This window comes from Lepisosteus platostomus, chromosome 17, assembly GCF_059453375.1.
Source record: "Lepisosteus platostomus isolate fLepPlt1 chromosome 17, fLepPlt1.hap1, whole genome shotgun sequence".
NCBI classification, from domain to species: Eukaryota; Metazoa; Chordata; class Actinopteri; order Semionotiformes; family Lepisosteidae; genus Lepisosteus; species Lepisosteus platostomus.
In genome coordinates, this window is record NC_142627.1 from 7,596,903 (window position 1) to 7,623,049 (window position 26,147).

At 42.6% G+C, this 26,147-nt stretch overlaps 1 protein-coding gene across 7 annotated transcripts in view; it reads left to right on the forward strand.

Moving 5' to 3' along the window:
* eml6 (EMAP like 6) overlaps positions 1 to 26,147 on the forward strand; it is a 113,468-nt gene that overhangs the window by 75,720 nt on the left and 11,601 nt on the right. For 5 of the 7 annotated variants that reach the window (XM_088609996.1, XM_088609998.1, XM_088609994.1 and 2 more), the window contains 12 exons: positions 3,128 to 3,255; positions 5,529 to 5,670; positions 6,084 to 6,236; positions 6,959 to 7,090; positions 8,534 to 8,622; positions 9,355 to 9,531; positions 10,028 to 10,229; positions 11,862 to 11,988; positions 20,817 to 20,895; positions 23,069 to 23,198; positions 23,854 to 23,952; positions 24,409 to 24,429. In XM_088609996.1, the coding sequence (XP_088466122.1) occupies positions 3,128 to 3,255; positions 5,529 to 5,670; positions 6,084 to 6,236; positions 6,959 to 7,090; positions 8,534 to 8,622; positions 9,355 to 9,531; positions 10,028 to 10,229; positions 11,862 to 11,988; positions 20,817 to 20,895; positions 23,069 to 23,198; positions 23,854 to 23,952; positions 24,409 to 24,429 (1,479 nt within the window). The remainder of the gene's footprint in view (positions 1 to 3,127; positions 3,256 to 5,528; positions 5,671 to 6,083; positions 6,237 to 6,958; positions 7,091 to 8,533; positions 8,623 to 9,354; positions 9,532 to 10,027; positions 10,230 to 11,861; positions 11,989 to 20,816; positions 20,896 to 23,068; positions 23,199 to 23,853; positions 23,953 to 24,408; positions 24,430 to 26,147) is intronic. The other 2 variants (XM_088609999.1, XM_088609995.1) reach the window with 1 other exon arrangement.

Sequence of the window (26,147 nt, forward strand, 5' to 3'; positions counted from 1 at the left end):
AAAGTCTCATCAGCAGCTACAGGAAACGTTTGGTGGAGGTTATTGCTGCTAAAGGAGATTCTACCAGGTTCTAAATACAAGGGTTCACATACTTTCTCCAGCCTGGACTGTGAATGTTTAAACGATGTGTTCAATATTGACAAGAAGAGGTAACATTGTTTGTGTGTGTTTAGTTTAAGCAGATTGTTTGTCTATCATTGTGACTTAGTTGAAGATCAGACCAGGTAATTCCAAAGGGTTCACAAACTTTTTCTTGCAACTGTATATGAAATAAAATTAACTTAGAAGAGGCAGAAGTGTAACAGGTACAAAAAGCAGTTAAGGTAAGCACATCTTCAGGGACTAATGTTTTTTTTACAAATTGCACTGAAACAAATTTATGTTTTTATATCCGATAAACTTGATTCTTCCACAAATTTACAGGTGTAAATAGCCATTGACTGGAGTATGGCTAATGTAGCACCAGAGAGAGAGTCTTTATTCTCCCCACGGGGCAATTAGTTTTAACAGCTGCAGACAATATAAAGAAAACACAAACAATACACGTGCACAAGAGAATCATCTGTTGAGCAACGTTACCACCACAGGTATAAATACAAACTTAAACCTGTTTGTTTGTAGAATGGAAAATCTATATCTGCCTTCTGAGGAGAGTAATTGAAATTCACAAAGGGTGTGAAGAGTCCTCTAGGGTGGAATATGCTTTAAGCAAGACTTGTAACTGCTTAATGTGGGATAGGGCTTAAAAATCAACGCCAGTGAGAACAGCAGTGGATCAGGGCAAAAGTTAAAGCAGATTTGGGGAAAGACTGATAAAATATGATCAACAAAACATTTTAAGGTTGATATTTTGTTATCTTCCTTCAGAAACATATATGGAGTTGCCCTTTTATGGAGATAGAATTGACATTTACCTCAAAATTGAATTTACAGTGCGGAACAGTCCCTTAATACTGTGAATAAAATATCTACCATTTCCACTGATCCTCTGCTGTTGCAGGTTTGAGTGGTTTGCCTGGGGACTCGTCTAGCAATCAATTGCCATGCCTTTGGTCCTAGAGACATTTAATTTCAAATAGTTTTCTTCATACCAAGTGACTAATCCATCTGCAACGGGCCTGTGGCTTCACTCATCTGCTTTCAGCACACGAACAATAACCGAGTTGCCTGCAAACATAAACACATCATTACGAGTCGACTCGTAAGGGATTTTGTGTTGTGCCAGATTTGTGTATAGTCAAATTTTACTTCATAACCCTTATAAGAACCCCTACTAGCCTCTTAACGGTGATTCAAGATATTACATATCAGTATAAAAACGTCAAATAAAATAAGCTGACTGTATAGGCTCACTAACTAGTTCTCATAGGCATGCTTGATGAATTTTTCAGAGAAAACTTTTCAATATTATAATATTTTAATATTTATTTATTTTCTGGAGCTGACCGAGTACGTTGAAGACGTGTCAGCTGCGAGTCAACTGTATGTGTCATGAGTGATGATAACTCTTACAATCACTTGTGTACAGAACAAGGAGTAAGGGAGACAGCACACATCCAGTACAAATCTATAAATAGTGTAGCACAGCCAAACCAAGTAATTATAGACTACTAGTCTTGCTTCTTTTACATGTAAGGTTTGAAAATGAAAAATATAACAAAATTAGAGGATCGTTGGCTTAGCAGTAGAATTCAAGAGGATAGTCGGACTAACAAGAAATTGTTATCTTGTTAGGGCTCTTTGAACAAAGCATGCGATATGCTATATTTAGGGGGCTTGGGGAAAAAAGGTCCTCATAAAATATTGATTCAGGAATTAATAGGCAGCATACAAAGTACTGCATCTCTTTGGATTATGGAATAGTGAATGGAAAACAGAGAATGCTTCAGCGCAGATGCAAGAATATAAGTTAAATTGATCTGCCTGACATTTCCCTTGGCCAGTCACACCCACGGCTCCTTGTTAAAATGACGGCTCCTGTTGCTGGAGACGTGGTCTGCTGCTCGTTACCGGCTTGTCCAGTGTTCCCCGCCTCGCTCTGTCGCCAGCCGCTGTTTTCTCCTGCGCTCACAGCTTCAGCCACCACTCTTGATTGACTCTGATGGCAGACGTGTTTGAACAGCAGGTCCGGTCTCCAGCTCTGATAAGCGAGCTGAACAGTCACACTCCATCTTGCTCCTTTTTAGAAAAAATCCTCCGTCCCCCTCCCCGATAGGTGCATGTCTTTGGCTGCACACCAGTCGAAGAATAGGTCAATGATGTTTTTGGGAAAAATGAGGTGTTGTTGATCAGGCCAGGTAGCTCTCTGATGTGTTTAACTTTCTGTTTTTGTGTATAATCACCTAACAACAGAGCACAGCATCTACATATAAGTATCTAAGCATAAAAACAGCAAATAAAAGTAAATAAGGTACTTTAATAAATAAGGTAAAAAGTACATTTCCTATGCTTTCCTCTTCTCACTTTACTTGTTTCATGTAGTGCAATTTTGTGCTAGAAAATCTTTTTTTTTTCCCCAAAACACTCTATGATTCTCCCTTTGCTACTTCGGTCTGGGTTTTCAATCCATCAAGCACCAAATCTCATATTTGAATATCTGCAGTCTTGCACATTATTTATGATATGGTAGAATGTTCTCATTTGTTTTAATGTGGAAGGCGTATTAATGTTTTATATGTGGTTTACAGCAGTGCGGGTTTCGGGAACAGGAATATCACCTGCTGTGCTGACTAACTGCAGCAGCATAAATACTGTACCTTCTGGAAAGACTGTTTGCACAAAGGTGTACAGAAGCTAATTAGTGATAACACTGGAAATGGAACATTAAAAATTAATGCCGCCTTTTGAAAATGAGAAACCTTTTTAAAGTTGCCACTTTTTAGGAGTCATAGCAGATAATGACACGAAGAGAACCAGAGAATCTTGCAGAAGACTATTTGTAAACCTGCAAATGCAGATCCTGGGTTTTACTGCTGTAACACATTAATGGATCAGCCTTCTTGACACATCATACAAAGAGAGTGCTCTTCAGAGGAAACAGGCTGAGCCACGTCAGCGTGTTTATTCAATAAAAACAACGCTAGACCACTTGACATGACTGTGCCTGATGTCTTGTTATTCTGTACAGGCCTGCTCCTGGAAGATAATCCCTCAATCCGTGCCATTACTCTCGGACACGGTCACATCCTGGTTGGAACAAAGAATGGAGAAATACTGGAAATTGATAAAAGTGGCCCCATGACCCTGCTGGTTCAGGTAGGCAGACAGGAGCTGCTTTCCTTTGTTGGAATTTGCCCTGTTTCTTCTCCTTCTCTTTTTCAGCTGGCTTTTCAAGATGGACACAGTTGTTTGGTTACAAAATAAGAATAAACAAGAAAATAAGAAGTTTACAGACAAGAGGAAGCCATCCGGGCTATCAGATATGCTAGATGGGCCTAGATGTGATTCCTTGTCAAACAACTACACAATTTCTGAATAGCAGTGACACAGGCTTGTTTTTCTGAAAATTATTTCTTGCTTTGCTTTCTTTCTACAGCAGACATCTCACAGATGAGAAGGCTATTTGGATGTTTAGGAACAAGTAAAGGTTAACTCCAGGCTGAAACATAGGAAAAAGCTCAATTTTCCAGTTGTCCTTGCAGCCAGTGTATGCCGACACAGCTCCCCACTTGAAACTCTTTGGATATTTAGCATATCCTTGCGTGTCTGTAATGTTACAGATCCCTCAGGCACACATCTTTTTTTCATTTACTGATTACAAATTGCCAGACATTTGTGTTATACCCACCCAATCTAGATTAGCCAGTTTTGCTTGTCACCTCCCAGGAGGGTCGTACTCTGGAAACTTGCAGACACCTGGCAGAGCTCGGTTTCCAGCTCTGTGTCTTGAGCACCTTTCCCCAAGAAACCAACAGAGCAGCACAGCCTTGGTGCATGGAAAGAGCTGAGAGGTCTCCGGGGGAAGGTGATAGGGAACCATTATATCCCGATGGAGGGAGAGAGCGGAAGTATTTCGGGACCTCTGGGAGTGGCCCCCTTTTCAATTGCAGTCAGACTGAAAGGAACAGGTTGAGCATTCGGGCTAGAATCTAAAAGAAGTCTTGTGATCTTTCCTTTGGACCGGGTACTCTCTGACCCAGTCTAATGTTCTGCATTCTTTCGCTGTACCTGAGGACCTTGGTGTTATCTTAGCTGCACTGAGAACTAACTGCTACTGTTAGTTCTCAGTGTGTGAAGATCGTGGCGCTCCTGCTGAGAGACTCCCAGCCTCCCTGTTAGAATGGCTTCTCACGTAGTTGTTTCCATAGCGATCTGACAGACTGTTGCTCCCACTGCTTGAGGTGAGAGCTGGTTGTGAAAGTGACAGGTCTGTGTGTTTTTAACAAGCGAAGCAAAGTGATTATTGCCTATCAACACCTGAAGAGTGAGACTCTTCTTAGTCCTTATCCTGGTTCTGTTTGCCAAGTCTTATTTCTGCTGAGACCACAGTGACAGAAAGAAGCTGTTCGACTGGGGTGCTGGGGTTCCCCTTGTTAATTTGAATGGTTGCTTATCTTGGGGTGCACCTGCAAGAGTCATGGAGGTGCCCTTTTAGCCATCACTGTTTTATTCCTTTATTCATTTTTTTTGGTTTGTGTCCCAGTTTCAAGCTTCCATTTTTTTAATTAGCAATTTGCCGCTCGATTAACTAAATCAGGAAAGACCGTCTCTGCAAATATATTTCAGGCATAGAACCAAGATAGGCATGTTTATCAGTGTAGCACAGGCTTCTCTTCCACTGAGAAACTTTTCAGAGCCTGTGAAATAGTAAAAAGAATTCCGAAAAGCATGCATACAGTAGGTGAATTTGCATCAGCTAAGAAATGAAAGAAAAACAGACACAGACAGAAGACGCTTCTGTCTTCTTCATACTACAGAGTTGCTTAACATCTCAACATGAAGACTCAAGGAGGGATGGAGAGGTCAGGGTCAGTGAAGTTGTAGGTTCTTGCTGTGATCCTGAGAAACTTAAATGAAGGCTGTCTTTACACACCATTGAATGTAGTAGTTTTGCTCTTATACAGTATGTCTAAAAAAATCACATACAGCATATTAATCACACTGGTTACTAGAGCATTAACCAATGTACAGTATTTACAAGCATATTATAATAAGTGTCAATAGCCAGTGGTGTGCAAACTGAGCTTTCTGAAAGAGAATGAATGTGTCTCTCCAGGGAGTCATTTTCAGTATTTCAGCTGGTGAGCTGCTCTTGGGATTTATACCAGTTGGCCTATATACTGATCAGTGCGATTAGACATTATTATTTTGCAAACAATACAATTTTCTATTGAAACACAACAAATGAGCCTATCTTTAACCATGAGAAGTAAAAGTAACTTTAGATTTGATAACAGAAAGCTTCCAATGCAAGTATAAGTATCCATACTCCATATTATCTGCAATCACAATCCTGGATGTGAAGCGTCATAGAATGCAAGTCTCACAGTGTTGAAGGCAATGGCTGTGTGTGTGTTGCGTTTGTCCAGGGTCACATGGAAGGAGAAGTGTGGGGCCTGGCAGCTCATCCCCTGCTCCCGATATGTGCCACAGTGAGCGACGACAAGACCCTGCGCATCTGGGAGCTCTCCTCCAACCATCGCATGGTGGCAGTGCGCAAACTCAAGAAAGGTATCGATCTCTGTGGCCCTTTGCTGCTTGTCCCACGGTTTCAGTAAAGGAGGTCAGCACAACTGTGCTGAAATTGATGAAGTCAAGGTGGTGAAGCATGATGGTTTTACAGATGAAGAATATCAGAGGCACAGCAAAACAGAGAAAACCACGGCTCAAGGTGAAGAAAATAAACCGATGTGGATTGAAATCCATGGCATTGTTTCTCATAAATGTCTTCAGCACTGTAGGCTGAATGTTTCTTTTCATGAACACAAACTAATACAGTGTAGTACTGATGCCTGCCTGCTTGCCTCAGATGTTTACTACAGTATTATGGACTTTCTGGTCCTTGATCCACTTCCTGTTTCTCTTCATTTCCTCTTTGTGAATTGTCCTGCTCGCTTCTTCATTTTCCTGACCCTGCCTTCCAGGTGGTAGATGCTGTGCCTTCTCCCCAGATGGGAAAGCCCTCGCAGTGGGCTTGAACGATGGCAGTTTCATTGTAGTGAACTCGGACACTCTGGAAGACATGGTGTCCTTCCATCACAGAAAGGAAAACATTTCTGATATCAGGTTTTCACAAGGTGAGCATTGTCGAGGTCTTCACTTCGCCTGAGGAAGTCGCAGAAGCAACATCGGTTCCACCTCATTTTAAAAAAGGAGTGACATCATCTTTCATATCTGTGTTAAACATAGCTGAAAGAATATTAACAGCTTGGCTTGCACAAGCAACGAGAATCCTTTAAAATGCATATTGCATTATCTAAGATGAAGCACAATAAATCATAACCATCTTTCTGACCAATGAGTTGCTCGCAACCAAATGAGCAAGATGGGTGAAATCTCATTTGTGACCTTTTTCAGTAAAGGTTCCTACTGTGTTACTCGAACAAAACATTGAATTGGCTTCCTGATTTCTTCAAGTCCAAGTATCATTGTTGGTGAATGTTCTGTAGCGGACAGAGTGAAGAGACACTTCAATCTGTCTTGGTCTTGGGAGAGGCAGCTTTCCCAGCATTTCCAGTCTCCTCATGTTTGTGCGGAAGGTCAGGATCTAACGTTCCCCTCTTATAGCATCTCCGTTTCACCAGTCCAGGCCTAAGCGGACAAAGTGATTCAGAGTAAATGAGCATGATGCATACAAATGCCAAAATGTTCTTAGCAAAGTGAAGGCAGTGCCCAGGGGATGGTTAGTCAGGTCAAAGTGCCACACTGGTGCCAGGAGCTGCTTGGCCGAAGATTATTTTCAATGAGACTTTGTTTGTTTTTTGTTGGCCTCACTCGTGATGTCCCCTTTTTCCCCTAGATGCTGGAAAATACCTAGCAGTGGCTTCTCACGATAATTTTGTGGACATTTACAACGTGCTGACCAGCAAAAGGGTCGGCATCTGCAAAGGAGCTTCAAGCTACATCACGCACATAGACTGGGATACCCGAGGTAAGACCCCAGAGTGCTGGGGGAGCTCTTAGATCCAGACATTGCGGGTTCAAGCCTGGGCCGTGTCACTAGCTGACTGTGACTGGGGTTCCCAGAGCAGAGGCACACAGTCAGCTGATGTTAGGGCTGCCAGATAAGTCGAGTGGGATCCTGTGCTGAGCCGGGGGGCCGTATCCAAAGCCGTAAATCAAAAGCCAAAGGGAAAGCACAAGTGTGCCGTTCCGAAACACTATCCAAAGCCATGGTTCAGTAAATCCAGGAGTCCGAAAGCCGGTAAATGTGAGACCAAAACAGCAAGCCAGAAATGTAATCCCGAAAACGAGGTCAAAGAGAAAACAAGTCACAAACCTGGAGTAAGAAGACAAACGATGAAGTACCGAGAATCATCGAGAATCCAAGTACCAGGAGCGAGCTTCCAAAATACTGAGCCGAGAATGAATGACTAGAGCATCATTCACTCCTAAAATATTTAGCAAAAATTTAGCATAAAATAAATAAAATTTAGCATCCTAAACTAGAGAAGAGCTGAGGGTGCGTGGGTTAAGCGGGACAGGTGAGTGGTCAGGTATACCTGAAAGGTCTACGCTTTCTGAAAGGGGCCGTACGGGAAACCGGGGGTGTAAGAGCTGAGAGCTGCTGAGGACAGGGTGGGGACTAGCCAGACTTTCTCGGCTCACAGAAACCCAACAAACCCCAAAGCCCCGCAGGTGCTCGAAACTTCTCAGTGCTGTCAGTGAGCGACACGCCTTGCCTCCAGACGGTCCTGTGGTGCCAGTGATGTGTTAAAAGATGATTAGGTACACGGTGCGTATGTCAGAGGAGTCTTTCTAGACTACCGCATTAATCCCCATTCTAGCTGTGAGCCACAACGTGAAAAACACAGCTGGCCGTTCCAGACTGGGTGGGTATAAACAGTAATAGAAACTGCATTTCTAAAATAAAAAACAAGAAATGTGGGGCTCTTGTATCTAATGGCATAGTTCTACATCAGATGTTGTAAGAAGGAATGCACAAAAGAAGGGGAGTGACTAGGGTGTGGCTTTAGCTGCTGGATGGGTGTCATAACAGTGAAGTCATTTCCTGCAGAGCTGTGTCCCTGTTGTTTATTAACAGGTGAAGGCAACCGAGTCCAAGATCTGAATTTGACCGCCAGTTGTTTGATGTTGTTATATAGGCATCCTCCCTGATGTCACCGCAATTTCTTATCATTCTCGAAGTTCGGGGTTTGCGTTATAAGCAGAGGCAGCACATTTGTCCTCCTTCCCTGCGGGACAGCAGCAGGCTTGTGTTGTTTCAGACTGTTGTATACAAGACGAGAAATAATGGGAACTGGCAAGACAAATGCATTCATGAGATGCAGCATGGACAGTGGATTGCTTTTTATTTTAAAATTCATTCTGCTTTGCTCTGATGCACATAATGACCTTATTTTATCCAATGCAGGTAAATTATTACAAGTTAATTCCGGTGCCAAAGAGCAATTATTCTTTGAAGCCCCCAGAGGGAAAAGGCAAACAATCCGGCTATCTGAGGTAGGAGAGAACAAAACTTTACAATCTCTTTTCTTCAACCCTTTAAAGGATTACAAATCTGTGGTATTGCATGAGACTTTCTCATTATGTTTCTTCTTTACTTTTATTAAATTATTTGTCTTGGATAGATTACCTGTAACATGCACGCCAATCACCAGTCAAGTCCTTCTGCTCTCCTTCTGCTCTCCTTTCTCACAGTTGGGTGCTGTAATTAAAAATCAGGCATCTGTATCATGAAGCAGTCACAGGGCTGCAGCTTTAGCTGTGGGTCATCTCTAACTGTCCTTCAGAATCTCATCAACTTCTGCAGCTCGGTCATGTACAGGGGACTATAAAATGAAAAGTCATAAATCAAGCGGTTTTTTTTTTAATATTTGTATGTAATATGAGAGGACTCAGTCATGTATTCCGAAAAACAGTAGACAATTTCTGCATCACCCTTTTGAAACTGAAAATCTCTACGCAAAATTTTACTTAATTGTATTTTGATTATTTTTCATTGGAAATGTGAACTGTGAATGGTGGTAAATAGCTTCTGAATGTCACCTTCATAGTGAGTCCAGAAATGTGCAACGTCAGATTCAGTTAAATGGGTTGTATTCTCACTTTACATAACAGCCATGGGTATGAGAGCCTGTGAAGAGACCTAGGGACTTAGAGACTCTCCTGCTAAGGCCTCTTACATTCCTGGGTCCTCTCTGACCTCACCTGGTCTGTACAATCCTGCCCTAGATTGAGAAGATTGAGTGGGCCACTTGGACGTGTGTGCTGGGCCCCACCTGTGAGGGCATCTGGCCCACCCACAGTGACATCACAGACGTCAACGCCGCCTCTCTGACCAAAGACAGGAAGCTGCTGGCCACCGGGGATGACTTTGGCTTCGTAAAGCTCTTTACCTACCCTGCCAAGGTGACAGAGCACACTGATCAGCACTGCAGCGTCTGCAGTTAGTAGGGACTCAGTTCCCAGTACAATCCTCTGGCTACAACCTATTGCAGCACTGAGTCTCATTGGAGTGTGTCAGTTAAACCAGAATGCGCGTGTGTTGATTCATTATTAGCAGTGCATGCTTCCTTTCAGATTGTATTACCTACTTTTAGATATAGATTAAAGCTTATCTAGAAACCCCTTATTTGCATAAGGCTTACAGAAATATGAGTTAGTATGTTTAATATACTGTAGTGCACCACCACAAAGAATCAACCAAGTAAAGAATTCTATCTGTTATCAGTCTTGATTTAGGATAGATTGCTTGTACATCACATCCAGGTGGGGCTGCACACTGGTGGTGGTGGAAGGGAGTCCCCATTACCTGTAAAGCGCTTTGAGTGGAGTGTCCAGAAAAGCGCTATATAAGTGTAAGCAATTATTATTATTATTATTATTATCACTGTTTTCTCTGCAGGGACAGTATGCCAAGTTTAAGAAGTATGTGGGCCACAGTGCCCATGTGACTAACGTGCGGTGGTCCCAGGACGACTCCACGCTGCTCACGGTAGGGGGTGCCGACACTGCGCTCATGATCTGGGCCCGAGAGCCTTCTGGCAACAAGGAGAGCAAGCACGTGGACAGCGAAGAGTCCGACACGGACACCGAGGAGGACGGGGGTAAACACCGAAACCTGCGTTCAGTAAACAAGCATTGTCATGTGTGAAGGTGCATCTCAATTACACTTTGCAAAGCCTATCCCAAGGTAAGGTGGTAGTTTTAAAGGCGGTGGTTTCTGAGGTCTGGTTCAGTACTTGTTAAGTGAAGCCTAGGGTGTTGCAGTACCAGCATCCCGCCACCAGAGGGCACCCAAACCGATAGCACATACCTCATCCACTCTGGGGAGGCGTCGGTTAATCAGACCTCGTTAACTCATCACCCCGCCTCCAACCTACTTAAACCCTCCTCTCGGTCTCTTCCTTGCTCAGTATTGGGTTAACACCTTGGGAGTCATGCATCCTGTTTGCCTTTTTTTCTTTTTTGCGGCTCAAGGAGTTTTGCCTGGACTTTGAACCCCTGATTGCTGGATTCTCCCTCAGATAATTTTGTTTTCCAAGACCTTTTGGTTTTTGATCTGTTGCTTGTTTGGACTATGACCTTGGTTCTCCCCGTATACTCTGCTTGCAGATCTTCCAGTTCCTTGTATCCACATGGGGTCTATCCCCTTACTTTCAGCTGCTCTCAGTGCAACATAGGGCTTGTTAGCAGGTGCTACTGTCAACAATAAGCTATGGCGTATTGTGGAACACGAGCAGCTGGCACCCTGGGAATATGGAGATTACTGAAAGATGCCATTAGATGTCCTACAGTAAATAGACTTTGCAGGACCAGCTATGGACAGAGACTATATTGTGACCTCTCATGCGTTTCTTCCTGTAGATAGATAAAAACTATTCCTTATGACTTCACTAGGAATAATGACACCCAAGAATAGGGAGCAAAATTTGGCTTAACCTGCTTGGCTGAGGGCCGACCTCCTGGCCAGGGGGTGAGGAGGCTGGGACCCCCTGCAAAGTGAGGGGTGACCCAGGGTCAGCTGCAGAGGTGGAGATGGGCTGGAGGTACAGTATGTGAGGGAGAGAAGGGGATCATGTATAGTATTTATTGTGTTTTAGGAGAGGAAATTAGTCAGGAGTGATAGCTAGTTACTGAAAGCCAAGTCTGATTGAACTTGGTTGCTGTCATGCTTCCTGAAACTCCATTAAAATAATTTGTATTTTTAGTTATTTTTCATACAAGGGGTTCAGCTGTTCTTGAACAACTTATAAAGCAGAGTCACTTAGGAGCAGAACTCCACAGGTCTATATTTTATCTGAAGGATATAGCACGAATAACTGCTGACCGTAAGGCAATGTCACAGACAGAGCTGTAGCTGAAATAGAGAGATCTCGGTCCCTGTTTCCAGTCCAGTTCACTGAAGACTGGACCTCTTAGCCAACTTACGTCACTGTGGGCCACAAAAAAAGTCTGCAGCACACGGCTGGTATTGATTTGAAGACTGCTTTACTTCTGAAACAGCACCGTATGTGCTTTCCTAAGGACTTTATCATTGCGGCTGCAGATTCTCTTAAGTGCCATTCTGCTGGGGCTGCGTGAAAGGGAGCCATTAGCGGAGCTTTCTAACGAAGGCTTTTGACATCAGGAGCAGTTTGCCTTTGTGAAATATGAGTTTTGGCACAGCCGAGACAAAACAAAAATAGAGCTTTTCCGATGCACTGCTGGAGGGTGTTAATCGTGTCCATGTCTTGCAGGGTATGACAGCGATGTTGCCCGGGAGAAATCTGTCGACTACACCACTAAGATCTATGCAGTTAGTATCCGGGAGATGGCTGGCACCAAGCCTCACCAGCAGCAGAAAGAAATGTCTGCAGAAGAAAGGTACATTCCTCATGCTTCTGTAATCCATTCCAGCTTCTCCAGAGACTCTTCTTCCTTTCCGGTCCCACTCAGAATGGCAGGTGTCCTCCTGCCTGCCCATTCTTGACATGCATTTGTGTTGTTAGATCCATGAATACCATGGTCTGAAAATGGCTCCTGAAATTTTTTTTGCAACACATTCTTGCGTCACTTCGCAAAGCCATAATGTGAAGGAATCGCCTGTGAAGGCAGGAGCAGTTCATTCAGTCGATTTGGCCACTGTAGCTTAAACGTCCGCCAACTTAAAATGTTTGACTGGAAATTCGCATCAGTGCATAGTCAATTTTGACTTTATGCTGCCATCTAGTGGTAGTAAAATTTTCTTTTTTTTAAGAAAGAAGAGGATTTAAAGGAAACTAAAGCTGTTGGAAGCTATTTTTAATGATTTCTTCAGAAGCAGTTATTTACATCTTGTTCCTTACATTACATCTTGTTGTATTACTGGAAAAGAATGGGGGAAAAAGCCTTCTGGCCCAAGTAAAACTTCCCCGGTAGGAACCTGCACTGTCCAACAGCTGTCTGGAATACAGTAGCTCCTGCATGATTCGGAAACTGATAGAGGGGAATGCAGTGCGTGGTGTAACACACGAAGCTGAGAGTCCAGAGCACAGCCTGACCACTGTGCTGAGACTTAGCTTTTCTATCTTCCAGTTAGTTGTTTTGTTCTAGCAGGGGTAGGGGGGTTATAGTTCTGCCAGTTAAACTCTCCAGTATGGAGTCCCCTGTTTCTAGCCCACCGGATTCCCCTGTGTCCATGCATGCCAGCCGGTAAGAACAAAATGAGAAACCACAGCCAAACGTGTGCTCTGTGTCTTGTGCTGTGATGCAGTTCAATCCTTTCTGCTCATCCGATGCAGATCGAGCAGATCTTTCTCTGACCCTCTCTTCCAATGCCTTCCTCTAGAACTGCCCCCCAGCGCTCCAGCAGTTTCTGGCATAGAACAGCAAGCCAGTCATTCCCAAATTCATGCCACTCCTTGCAACTCCTTGCCACATATGGTAAATGGGGAAAATCCTGGGTTTAAGATCATAGGCCAGGGGCTCAGCCTGCACATCAGGCAAGAAAGCTGTACAGGGAAATCCATGCACAGGTCCCTTGTCGGTAGTATACATTTTTGGCTTAAACAACTAACTGTCCTACAGAAAATACCAGATTGTTTCTACAATGATCATTACAGAATACATCATGCTAATTTCTGTTGTATAGTTGTTCTTCAGTTCCTTAAATGTGAAGTTAATGTATTCATTTTAGTCAAAGTGTAGTTAAAGCAAAATATTAAACGGCAGCTTCTACATACCAGCCTCATGAATGAGCAGCGACCACAGTTCAATTTGATAAGTGTTGAAATTGGGTGGTTTACAAATGCTGACAGACACTGTATATGATTGACTTGTTGGCAGGGGCTTAGTGTGTTCAGCATGTTTTAAACAGGAAGGTTGTTGTGAAAATATTGGAGTTTGTAGTTCACTGCTGTCTAGTGATTGAGCAGACCAACTCTTCAGCAATTTTTCAAAAAAGCAGTTTTCAAGCCAAATTTGTAAAGTAGAAATAGCTGGTTTGCAATAACAATGTGTATAGAGAACTTTTAAATTGATCCTATAAACCAGTGATTTATTTGATTTTCACTGAAAACAAAATCCCGCTAGAGGTCGCTTGGTACTGTATGTTAAGAATTTCCAGTTCGTTCCATGATCCGTCACCACTAAACTTGTGACCCAACTGAAAAAGAGCCTCTTAGCAGCTTTAGTATATCGAAGTCACTCAGGTCAGCCAGTGCAGGAAGGGTTCACCAGTGCCAACACATCCGCTCCCTAGTGGATGCAGAAAGACAAAAGATCCTCTATGCTTAAATATTGACACTCTAGTGGTAATCGTGCTCATGCAACGTCATTGCAAGGAACCTTTTGAAGTAATTGTCATTGATCGCATCCGTGTTCCTTTAGGTTTTCCTCATTGGCATGAAATCTTCATGTAGTGTGTAGGTATGGTATTTTTGTGGGTGAAATGTCCTGACCAGTGTGGAAATTGTTTAGGTTTTCCTTGCTGCTCCTCTGCATCATGGTGCCACGTGTGACACAGATTCCTTCTATCCAAAGGCTTTGTTTGCTGCACTAAGTCTCATGCACTATACTTTTGTTTTTTGCTGCTCAGTCATGTGATCCACTCCAGTGCTCTATTCCCTGGCATGCCACTTGCATGTGTGATGGACAAGATTTAGAAAGAACACTTCTAGAAATCGTCTTTGGATTCTCATGCTGTCTTTGCATTTTCATACCATTATGAGCCTTTGGATTCATTTTCAGAAAGTGTCATGGATACATTGTTGCGTTTTCTGTTTGCCTAAAAGTGGACAGAATTCGAAACATTACTTCCTCTGTAAACCTGCTAGTTTAACGAGTAGTTTTCATCAACTAACGAGTAGTTTTCATCATTGTCCTTACCCCCTTGTCTTTTTTCTCGATGATGTATCTCACTGTAATTGATAGAAATCTTATGATTGTACGAGTGTTGCTGTGTTATGTTTGGTCACGCACCTCTCATGCTCTTCCACCAGAAGTCGTTTGTGAAACAAAGCAGGTCTCTCTAGTGTGAATGAAAACGTCATAGGCATCATACTCTGCTTAACAGCTGACCTCTAGACGGATACTATGCCCTACAGAAGTGTTGGGAAAGAGATTTTCCACTGTGAACCCTTCCTTCTTTGGGAGGTGGGTAGAGCTGGTGTGCCAGACAGACATGGGGAGAATATGCAGTCCCCACACAGGCAGCAGCCCTTGGCTTGACCTGATCACAGTACCCTAGAGCTGTGAGGCTAAAACGTCACACCGCTAGGGCAAAATGTGAAAGGTCATTATTATAACGTTATGATGGATTAAACTATCCTTGATGGTTTAAAACTGGAAGCAAGGGCTGTGCACCAAAGTGCAGGTTTACTATGTAACACCAGCTGTGTTTTCACCAGTGTCGGTGCCTCACCAGCCTGGGTGAGGTGGAGAGGGGATTGCACTGCAGTTTCTTTGGTGTTCATTGTGTTGGGACCAGGTGACCAGGTTGAAGGCCAGGGTCAATGTGAGACTTTCAGTAGTGCTCAGACTGAGCTGTTAACAAGCCTCTTGTGAGCCCTTCTTTCCATTACCCTCTTGTTGTGTCTCAGAATCTGATTTTACCTTCCTGATTCTCTTCCTTTCCATCACTCCTTTTCTGCTTCCTCTGCGCTTTCCTGGTACCTGGTCTTACACGTGATTTTTAAATTAGTTTTGCACTATCCCACCCTTTCTTCTACCCATTCATTTTGCTGACCCCATGCAGCAATGAGCTCCAAAATGGGCAAGATGCATCATGCTCACCCAGAAAACGTCTGTCTCAGAGGATATTGGCCAGTATGTACTGTAGCTCTACATAACAGCCACCCAATTCCTTATGTAACCAAATATTCATTTGTCCCCACCTGTTGCATATGTGGCTTTATACAGTATGAAAGTAACAGAGGACTGTACTTTTCTCATCTATGAAAGCAGCACATGGGGCATTGCAGTGGGGCAGATCGCTCGGGGATCGATTACATCACCCTGTATCCTGCAGTGCACTTCACCACCATGTCCCTGGTGTGGAAACAGTTTCACTCACCTTCATTTTGTCCAAGCCAGCCATCTCTGACACCCTCCACACAATACGCTTTGCTACTCTGTCTTTTAAGAAACTCTTAATATCTGTATTGTGTTTTAACTTGCTTTCCTTTGGAGGCAGGGAATTGTCAAGTAAGTACCATCAAATGCACCACTAGTGCTGAGTTTAATCCCTGTATTACTGTGATTCGGCTTTGCCTTTTATTTCTGTCAGCCCCGAATACACACATTGTGTTACTTCTGATGTTGTTCCCTTGTGTAGCCAATGTTCATACTGAAGGGTTTGTCAAATACTCTTATGATGGAAACTGCAATATCTTGCAACAGAATAAGATTATTTAACTTACCCATGAGTAACTTGTAATTATAATTAACTGCTTACTTTAGTAATTTTAGCTTTTCTGTTAGGTGTTGTTAAATAATAATGGCCATGGGAGTTTCTCTATAACATTGTTTAGTGACAGGGCTAAATTTGGACAGGGCATGGTGCAAGACTTCTTGTAAACTTAGTATGATATCCTAATATTGCACAGATCACAGACTGTCATATTTCTAATAGTAATGATACTTGTTAACTTCCCTGTTAATGTTATGCAAGATTATTCTTTTTTACAATTACAGTGTAGTTCATACATCAGTTGAAAGGTGACATGCAAATAGAAATTAGAAAACTACTGTATGTCTTGCCATGAAAATAATTTTGTAAGTATTCTACAGCTAACCATAGTCCCAGTAATGGTTTGTCTCGCTTGTTATGGAACAGAAAAAACTTTACTTCTGTATGGGTTCAGACGTAAGAAGTGACAAGCAATTCTGTCATATTTAAAATAATTTCAAGTGTTTTTGTACACCATATTATTTCATTTCTAACAACAAATTATCAATAATTCATAATCATATCTGAAACAATTTCTATTCTAAATTGTTCAAATTTAATATGTTTAACCTTTGGGTTCATAACATACCAGCTGAAACTGCTTTAAAGAAAGGACACAAAGTTACATAAAGAACCAACTGACCTGTTCTCTTGGGTCATTGGGAAGATCAGGGTTGTGTGTGCCAAACCTACAGAATTAGGCATGCCATTTAAAACCTGAAAAGAGTTCTTCTTGCATTTGTAGACCTGCTAAACTGTGCTTTCTGGTGAACCACAAATGTGGTTTAGAGCAGCAATGTGTCTCGCTGTAACTCAAGTTCATTTGTATTGTACAGCTAGAGAACAGCACTCACTAAAACTGCATGCACATGTGTGTGTACGCTCACTGGGGAGACCATGTGTACCCAAGTGAGCAGACTGAATAGCCTGCACGTTTTCCTTTTAACCAGGCTCGAAAATATACCGAACCTTTAAACGGAGTAATTAGTGTCATCTGCATTTTTCTTTTTACCTGATGCACGTCTGATGCTGCATGTTTGGTGTGATTCGGCATTTCCTTTCTGCTTTGGCTAAATGTGGGGCATGAAAAAAGCTTCAGTTATACAGTATTTTGAAATCATTCTGACTAAATTTCCATTAACTGTCAAAAATCAGATTGCAATGTTATGTGAAAGAAGGCTTCACTGTGGGAAGTGAAGTTGGATTTAACACTTGCCAATAAAAAAATCTCAAACTAACTCTGCAGGATGGGATTTAGATGATGAATTAAGCCAACACTGAATTACAGCCCCCTCTGGCTCTTAGCAGCAGATGCTCTCCACAGAGCTGATGGGGTGGTGGAGGAAGAGAAGAATTAGCCATTTAATCTGGAGATTTTTTTTTATTAATTGGCCAAAGTAAAAAAGCCTGAGGTATTCGGAACCAAGTTTTTACATTTCAACCCAAAGCCTGACCTGCTTGAGCAATGTGTCACGTTCAAATCGGAAAAAAGACTGCCGTCATGTTTCATTAGAAAGGAAGTATTGTGCAATACCAGTCAGCTTCCCAGCATCATCCCCTGAGCTGATAGCAGTGTAAGCAGAATCTAAACCAATGTGTTGACCTAGTGCACTTATGAAATACGAAGTGCAACAAGAAGGAAGGAAAAATGCAGATGTCGTGAAATCACATGCTGACTGTTGACTTGAGCTGGCCGTGAGTGAGCTCAGAGCAATGTCTTCTGTTGCCCTGTGAGTGCTGCTGTGTGCCCTTCTGTAGAATGAGTAGGGGTTAGGGGTCAGTTCTGGAGATCGAAGGCGGTTTGAGCTCCTCGTGTATCTCAGTCCTCATGCATTGAATATTTTCTGCTGGTAGTGAACAGGTGTTCCTTGAAAGCTTGATCTCTGGATCTTTAATCTTCTGAAGGCCTAAGTACTGTATTTTGATTAAAATTAACTTCTCAAGTACAAGTACAAGTACAAGCCTTTTTTGATTCTTCCGTGCCTAGAATCTGGATCAAACTCTATTTATTCTCACTGCTGTTAAAATAACGCCAAACAAAAACAAAAAAAACATGTGGTCATGGTTTCTGGACCTCTTCCATTACCCGAAGTAGTTTTCAGATAAGGTCTCCGGTTAGAAATACATTTGTGTCGGCATTAACTACTGCATCTTCGCCACACAGACTTTCTCTCCCCCATTGCTGGGACTGGGTCACACGTCTCTTCATTTGTATATTTCTGAACCTGCTGATCAGAGAAAGGCTTAATAGCTAGAAGATGCCATAAATAAGTTTGTGTAAGATTGACTTTTTAAAATGCATGTGTTTTGTAGTTCTTTTTTCTGTCACTTATCCAGCTGTTAGTATGCTCAATCTGTAGACAGTCCTCATGCTACAGTGTCAGGTTCTCCTACTCGTTGGTGGCTGTGAAAAAGCCAACCATGTTTCAGAAACTGTTTCCCATACCGCTGCGTTTAGTACATTTTCCAACAAACACCCATAGCTAATATTAAACATAACGGGGTTGCCTGAACAAATCTGAAATCATTTTCATGTCAGCCTTTCCACGCTAATACCAGGATGGCAGTCTGTAGTGTGCTGTGTGCTGCAGTGAGTCTCCACAGTCGAAGTCTGCGGCTGTACAGTGATAAGGTTTCCTGCGGCCATATTAATGGTCACCCTAGCAGAAAAAAACATTGATTTGAAAGTAGTTTAATTGGGGGGATTTAATAGCAAAATCCAGAACTAAAAACTAATGATAAATAACATTTTCACCTACTTGTTCTATTGTTTTCTCTGCATAGCCCAAACCACATGTTTTGATTTGACCATTAAGTACCACAGCTTTAGAAATAACGTCTGCTGTTTATTTAGAGTTTTCGCAATAAGCTTTGCTAGAGAATGGCCTTCATGCTGCAGACTGTAGGGAGTACTGGCTTTAGTGTATTTATAGCGCCATTTCCCACAGAAGCACTGATGCGCTTCTCTCTCCCTGTTCCTCAGGAGCTTTAGTGCACAGTTTGCCCAGGGACACCAGGGTATGAGCTTTCTAAATTTGTAGACTGGTGCACTCTTTCATTTTTAAAAGAACTTCTTTTCTGGCATGCTTGAGAAGCATGGTTTGTGCCACACAGGAATGACAATTCAGCTTTCCTGATTGCTTTAGCATGATTTTTTTATTTTTTATTTTTAAATAAAAAGCTGAGAAGAAAAGGGTTCTGAATTGTTGACCTGAATCTATTAAAGTTCTCACTTGACTTTATTTGCTGCCTACAAGGGGATCCAGGTAAACATTACAGTTTTGTTTTTTTTGCAGTCAGACTGTAATGTGCGTAACTATGTACAGTATGTGCTTGATGGTAGTGATGTTTTTTGTTTTTGCATCAAATCTTATGCAACTGACGTGAAGGAGGTGTACTACTTTTTTCTGTTGATTATGTTCTTCGCGATATACAGTACGCTAGATATTTCTACCAAAACACTCAACACTGGCAAGATCAGGAAGAAAGTATTTCAGTGCTGCAGAAGCCTCAGTAGGCCAGGACAATTTCTTTCCCTCATCACGCATAACCTCCATCAGCTTTCAAAAGACTTAGCAGCTATTCCCACTGCCTGGTTAGCATGAAAGACCATTCAAAAGCCATATAAGAATCAAGAGCTGACTCATGAATTATACACATTCATGTATGAAGTAAGTGTCAGATTAATCAACAGGGGAAGGCAGAAGTTTTACACACCTCCTTCAAGGCTGCAAACCACAGCTGGTAAAGTACTATCTGAAAACCTTTTTTTATTTATTTCATAAGGGAGATAAAAATAAATTTGATAACATGCTTCTACTTTGCAAATTTGTAACAGAGCCAAAACAATCTTTTCACATCGCATCAAGGCTAGTGATTTACCAGCTCTCTGGAACTCTAGCTGTGCAGTCAGTCATAGTGGTTGCTGTTATACTCTGCATCCTCGCCAAGCAGTGGTATAACAAATGCTTGTTCATCACCATTGTATTGCTTTGTTTTCTCATGTGAAGTTGACATGATACCTCCTATTGTGTATACATTATTGTAAATTGTACTGTTGCATATTCCTTCTAATCAGCTTGCCTCGAGGGTTATGTAATAATAAACCAAGAAAAACTCATTTTAATGCCTGTACCACTTTATTAAACATAGGTCTTTTTTCCACCAAGAAATGTGTAACTATAGGATTTACAGACTGATTTTTGATCACCCTTAATCCAAGTTACAATCTCTCACTCCTACATGACACCACTTCTACCCTTCAACGAGTAACTTTTCAACTTGAGATAATTTCATTTCTGCCATGTGTAGTTTTAGGTTGTTGTGTGAATGGCTAAAAAGTTTTACTGTATTCTTCCTTCTTCAGTTTGTCCTTGGGGAAAAATTGTGTTCAGTTAATTAATTCCAAAAGCACAGATAATGTGGCCAGGTAATGCCAACAACACTTGTATGCTTCCTTTGGGTGTTGTTGCCCCTTTAGGATTGAAAAACACTTTTGCAGAAGCCTGTTAACTCTTTGTCACTGGTAAAAATGGGTAATTTATGTGACTCTCTGAAGAGGCGACAAGGCCTTGCTCAGATCTAAAGCTGTGCTAGATAGGTCACTTTAATTAAGCTTGTGCCATATTGAATTAGAATATGCCCAGCCTGAAATTATCACACCTTTATTTTTTATTTCTGCTACCTTGACGAGAGGGAAGCTCAGAGACAGATTCCACACTGGTGCGTTGTGAAAATGGTTTGCGGACACTCAGGACGGTATTCATTCAGAATCTGATTTTTTCAGGCCTCCTGTTAGCAGAGCTGCCCCTCAGCCTGACAAACTGCAGAAGAACAATATCACCAAGAAGAAGAAGCTGGTGGAGGTAAGAGTCACTGCTTCAGGCTGTCTATATATATATTTCGAATTAAGAAATGATCATTTTAGATGTACTTCACAAGGAATAATGATATTCAACAGTCAAGTGCTTTACTGAATGTTTATTGAGTGTTTAAGTATAGTAAGTTTTTACTTAGCCTGCTTGGTTAAGGGGTAGCCTCCCAGCCATAGGACGAGGTTGCTTTGAACCCCAAAAAGACCCAAGTGAACCCACAAAACCACTGATGCAGAAACAGAGACACAGGAGGAAGGGATAGGTGCAGTATGGAAATGCCTACGTAACGTTGGAAAGAGAAGGCGGACATTAAACGCTGTAGGACACATGCAGACTGAGCCAGAGGTAGGATAGCAGACAGAGCAGGGGCCGAGATGGCAGCAGGGGCCAGAGAGGCCCAACCTGGGACCGTGTTGGATGCCACGGATAGGGGCAGGAGGGAAGGCAGAATTTAAAAGCTGACTGAGCCAGAGGTATGATGCCAGGCCAACCCATGCCCAAGGTGATGGCATCAGGGGCAGCTGGGGCCGAGAGGGAGTAAGCTGGGGGTGAAGGTGTGATTGGAAGAGGGCAGCAGAGAAAGACAATAAATTACTGAACAAGAGGAGGATGAAGACAAGAGGGAGCAGAAACAACGCACGCAGACAAGGGGTAACAGACAACGAACAGGAAAAAGGGAGCCAGACTGTGAAAAGGGAACATTTAGAGAAACGAGCAGGGAGACGAGGCTGAATGGAAGGTCCCATGCAGCAGGTGGCAGTAGAGGCAACACAGGAGTGCATTTGATAATCGGTGTCTAGCTGCATATTGGGTGACATTACAAGAGGCAGACGTCTGCTGGGTGACAGAGCTTGCTTAATATGCAGAGTGCCTGCAGCCATATCACCCTGCAGCTCCCAGATGGCAGCCCCACTGGAGCTCAGCAGGTGTGAGCCCGGTCAGTACCTGGAAGGGAGACTCCTGGGAAAGCTATGGTTGCTGCTGAAAGTGGTGTTAGTGCGACCAGCGGGGGGCGCCCACCCTGCGGTCTGTGTGGGTCCTAATGCCCTGGTATAGTGACAGGGACACTATACTGTAGTGAGCGTCATCTTTCAGTGAGATGTTAAACCGAGGCCATGACTCTCAGTGGTCATTAAAGATCCCAGCGCATTTCTCGATAAGAGTTATCCCGCTGTCCGGGCCACATTTCCCACCTCGGCCTTTACTATGGCCTCCAAATTGTCCCCATGTATGATTGGCCTGCAGTTGCCCTGCGATGGACTGGCGTCCTGTCCAGGGTGTACCCTGCCTTGCGCTCGCTGCTTGCCGGGTAGGCTCCGGCTTCCCGCCACACTGTATGGTATAAAGCAGTTTGGTAAATGACATGACAATAATAGAATTTAATATTATTTTTGTTTTTGTATTTATAACTTTTTCAAGGAGTAAAAACACTTTTGTATTCTTTCCAATGGTGCCTCACATAGCAATAATTACAGACTATAAGTATATAGCATGTTTTGGGTCATAGGACACTCCGGAGGAGGATGTGACCATGTGTTTTGTTCTGGAGTAAGAACAAATTGTGACCCTTTCAGGTCCTGTGCAAAATGTCTGGCAAGTAAAGCAATGCAAGAATCAAGTCCTGAAAAAATAAAAACATGCAGTAACCTCTCTGTATTAATCTTAGATAAGTAAGGCCTAAATTGAGCAATATTTAAGGAGAGAATGACACTGTGAAAAGGGTATCAAACGACAGAGCGCAGTTAAGGGTAGCTCTCATCATGACCATCAATAGTTTGTTTTTTTTCCACTCTTGAAACATGGTATGGAGAAACTAGCAACGTGACTTTTGCAGCAGCCTGGGATCGAGTGAGGTTCCTCAAGTTGATGATCCTCATATTAGTTCAGTTTATCTGTCGTATGCACAAGTGCAATGAAATCCTGTTGTGGCATCAGAGGGCCTCAGCTGGATCTGGGCAGTCCTCCACTAGCCATCTGAACTAGAAAACATTGCATCTCAACTGTTTCAAACCTGATAGGCTTGGTAAACTAATAATCCACTGGAGGGGAAGGTCAGTTCAGCCATTTGATCAGAAACAGGCAGCAAGGGTGATCTCTAGCAAGACAGGCTTTACTGGGGTGTGTACTGCAGCAGGTCAATCCTTGTTGTGTTGTGGGCTTTCAGGAGCTGGTGCTGGACCATGTGTTTGGATACAGGGGCTTTGATTGTCGCAACAACCTGCATTACCTCAACGACGGCGCTGACATCATCTTCCACACGGCTGCAGCGGCCATGGTGCAGAATCTGTCCACAGGTGCAACCCCCGGCGTATAAGGGAGACCCCCTCCGGTCAGCCCGCCAGGCACGAGCGTTTCCGCTCGCTGGCGCTCCATGGCTCGTTCGTTCACAGGAAGAGAGCGGGGGAAGAAAATTGGCGTCGCACAAAAGACCTTGACCACAGTAGGGACTAGAACATCCCGCTAGGTTATTTTTCACACTAGCTGAAGAGAATTGGGCCTATTTTCAAAACCCCCTAGGTGCTTCAGTCCGCTTTGCTTCCCATTACCATGCAAGCGACCGAATGTGTTTAGCAGCTAAGCTGACAAGGAGAAAAAAGGTTGTTTTGCTTTATTTCTATAAATATTAATGGAGTTTATTTAACAAGTTCGGGAGGGATGACAACAGCCACACTCAATCATCCCCAGCCGTCAGCGATTAGCAATCACTCCCTTCGTCCTTCCTCCACTGAATGCTATAAATACCAAATATTTATTTATTAAACCGGGTTAAGCCAAATATTCACTCCACAATCGTTCGCCACGCTTTGATTTTGGGGCGTTGTCATTCCTCGTGAATTTACACTGAGCAGTCGGCAGGGACTTTGTGGGAAGTGTTGTCTCAGACCCGGAGTCAACAGAGCTCCGACCGCTAGATCAATACTGCCTGTGTGACAGGGCTTTTTCCTCCAGGCACTCAGAGCTTCTACTTGGAGCACACAGACGACATCCTGTGTCTAACTGTCAATCAGCATCCTAAGTATAAAAATGTTATTGCCACCGGACAGATCGGTAAGTGCCTTTGTTGGTTCATTTCCCAGTTGTCTGCGCGCGTATCAAGTGAGATACCACTCGGTTCAGTACAATCAGGGGACAGAACAATCCTTCTACACACGGCTCGATTGAACATTTTACTGCTGTAACATGTGCACAGGTCAGCCTACCAGTCCTGTGACATAACTTTGAGTCGTGCTCTGTCTTCAAAATTACTTGAAAAGTATTTTTCCTTATCGAATGCTTTTAAGTCATGATTTTGTTTTGCTCATATTTAGTTGAGATCCTAGTTTGTTGTTTTTGCACTGTTCTGTTAGCATCTCTCTTTGCCCGTTCCATTTTGTTTTTCGCTATGAATATTTTTGCTTTCTTCTGGTGCTGATGTCGTGTGCCTCAGCATTAGAAAAAAAAAATGACTTATTCCAGCTGTTTTCTTTTGATGCTTCCTCATTTCCCATTGCCCACACACAACAGGCGATGTTGCAGACCTTGCAGGTAAGATAGTGCCATTATTCTTCCTCTGTCACGTGTGGTCAGGTTTCCTGTTCATGCAAACTAGATGAGGACATAAAACAGCTGTCTGTGTCTCTGAACACATATGATTAGGTCCTAGAGCTGATTTATGGTCAGCTCCTTGTACAGCATGTCAGTTAAACTGATGTGTACAAATATCTCAGAACCTGAAAGGGTACTCAGTTGTCCTCTTCGTCCTTATCTTTCCAGCTGGTTTAGTTTAAACCCTAACTTTTTCTCACCTCTTGGCATTGAAATTCATAGCGATTCAAGGCAGGTTTAATTCAGTAGCAAGTGCACCTACAGTAGCAAGTGCAATAGAAAATCTTTATCCCTGGAAAAAGACAAAAGGAGGTGAATAAGGAAAACTGGCCTTTTTTGAAAGGGATTCGACCAGAAAAGTCCTGCGTGTCTGAGAGCAGTCGAGTCTTACTTGCTCTGTTGCTGCCCCTACCCTGTGTACAATCTGAAGCTTACAGTGCGTGTAGTCTGTGACAGTCAGTCTTGTCCGCGTGGTTTAAGTCCCGTCACAGAGCTGTAATGTTCACATCAGTACTGTAACAGCTCCACTGACGCACTCCGTCTGTTCATGTCTAAAATCACATGGAACCACTGCCTTTCAGCGAGTATTGCTTTCATTTATTTCTAGTAACATGAGCTCTGGAAAACGCAACATATTTGATTTCTGACTGTAACCTCAGGCCTTTATAAAACCTATAACGGTAAGCAATAGACCAGGTTCTTTAAATAATCGATTTAAAGGTTGCAGAAGAGCAGAAAACCCTGATGTCAATCAGCCCCTTGAATCCTCCAAGTGAATCAAACCAAGTGACTTAACCCAGAGTAGACTGTTGTGCATCACAACACAACCCACCTCCCACCTTAAATGTAAACTACTTTGTATGCAACTACTTTTTATAAATCAGGATTTATATATTTAATAGTTTTTATTTAATAGTTTCAATAGTTTTTATTTATTTTTTTCTAATACTTTAGCATGGGTGTAATGTAAAGTGGTAAGATCAGTGTTTCTGGTATGCCAGTTTTAAAATCTCTGCTGAAATCTGCCATATTAGGTGGCATGCTTAATAGATTTTTTTATAAGTTATAACCTTGAAGGTATTCAGTGGAAGAATTATTGAAAGTTTACCAGTATTTTAAAGCTGAGATATTCATGCTGCATCACATATCCCACATCCTTACAAAATGTATTTATTTTACAGAGAAACTCCATTGTTTTCACCTTTCTCTCAGTGTCAGTGTGCTCTGTAGTCTCTTAGCTAAATATCTCCATCTGCTGTAGAAGTGTGATTAACCAAGTGTTACTGTTGTCAAAATCCGACCTTCCCACAGTGCTTTGTCCATCTGTTCTGTAGTCTGAATGGATGTGGCAGGTGTTTAATTTAAAGTCATGTCTTCATCTCGGGACTGAAGCAGACTTACTTCATTCCACATCACTAAGAGGCACACAAATCTTTAAAAATGCACCCTCAGTCTGACAATCTAGTGTAAAGAATAACTTCTTTTTAGGCTTTTCAAAGCTTATTCCTAATTAGGCCAATAAAGACGGACTTGAACACACATGAGCTGGGCAAAGCAAGCAACAGGAAGGGCAAAATATTTTCCTCCCTTGTATCCCCGTGTGGTCGTGAGAGTCTCTGAAACACTGCCTGCGATGTTCAGGCCCGAGGGCGCAGTGT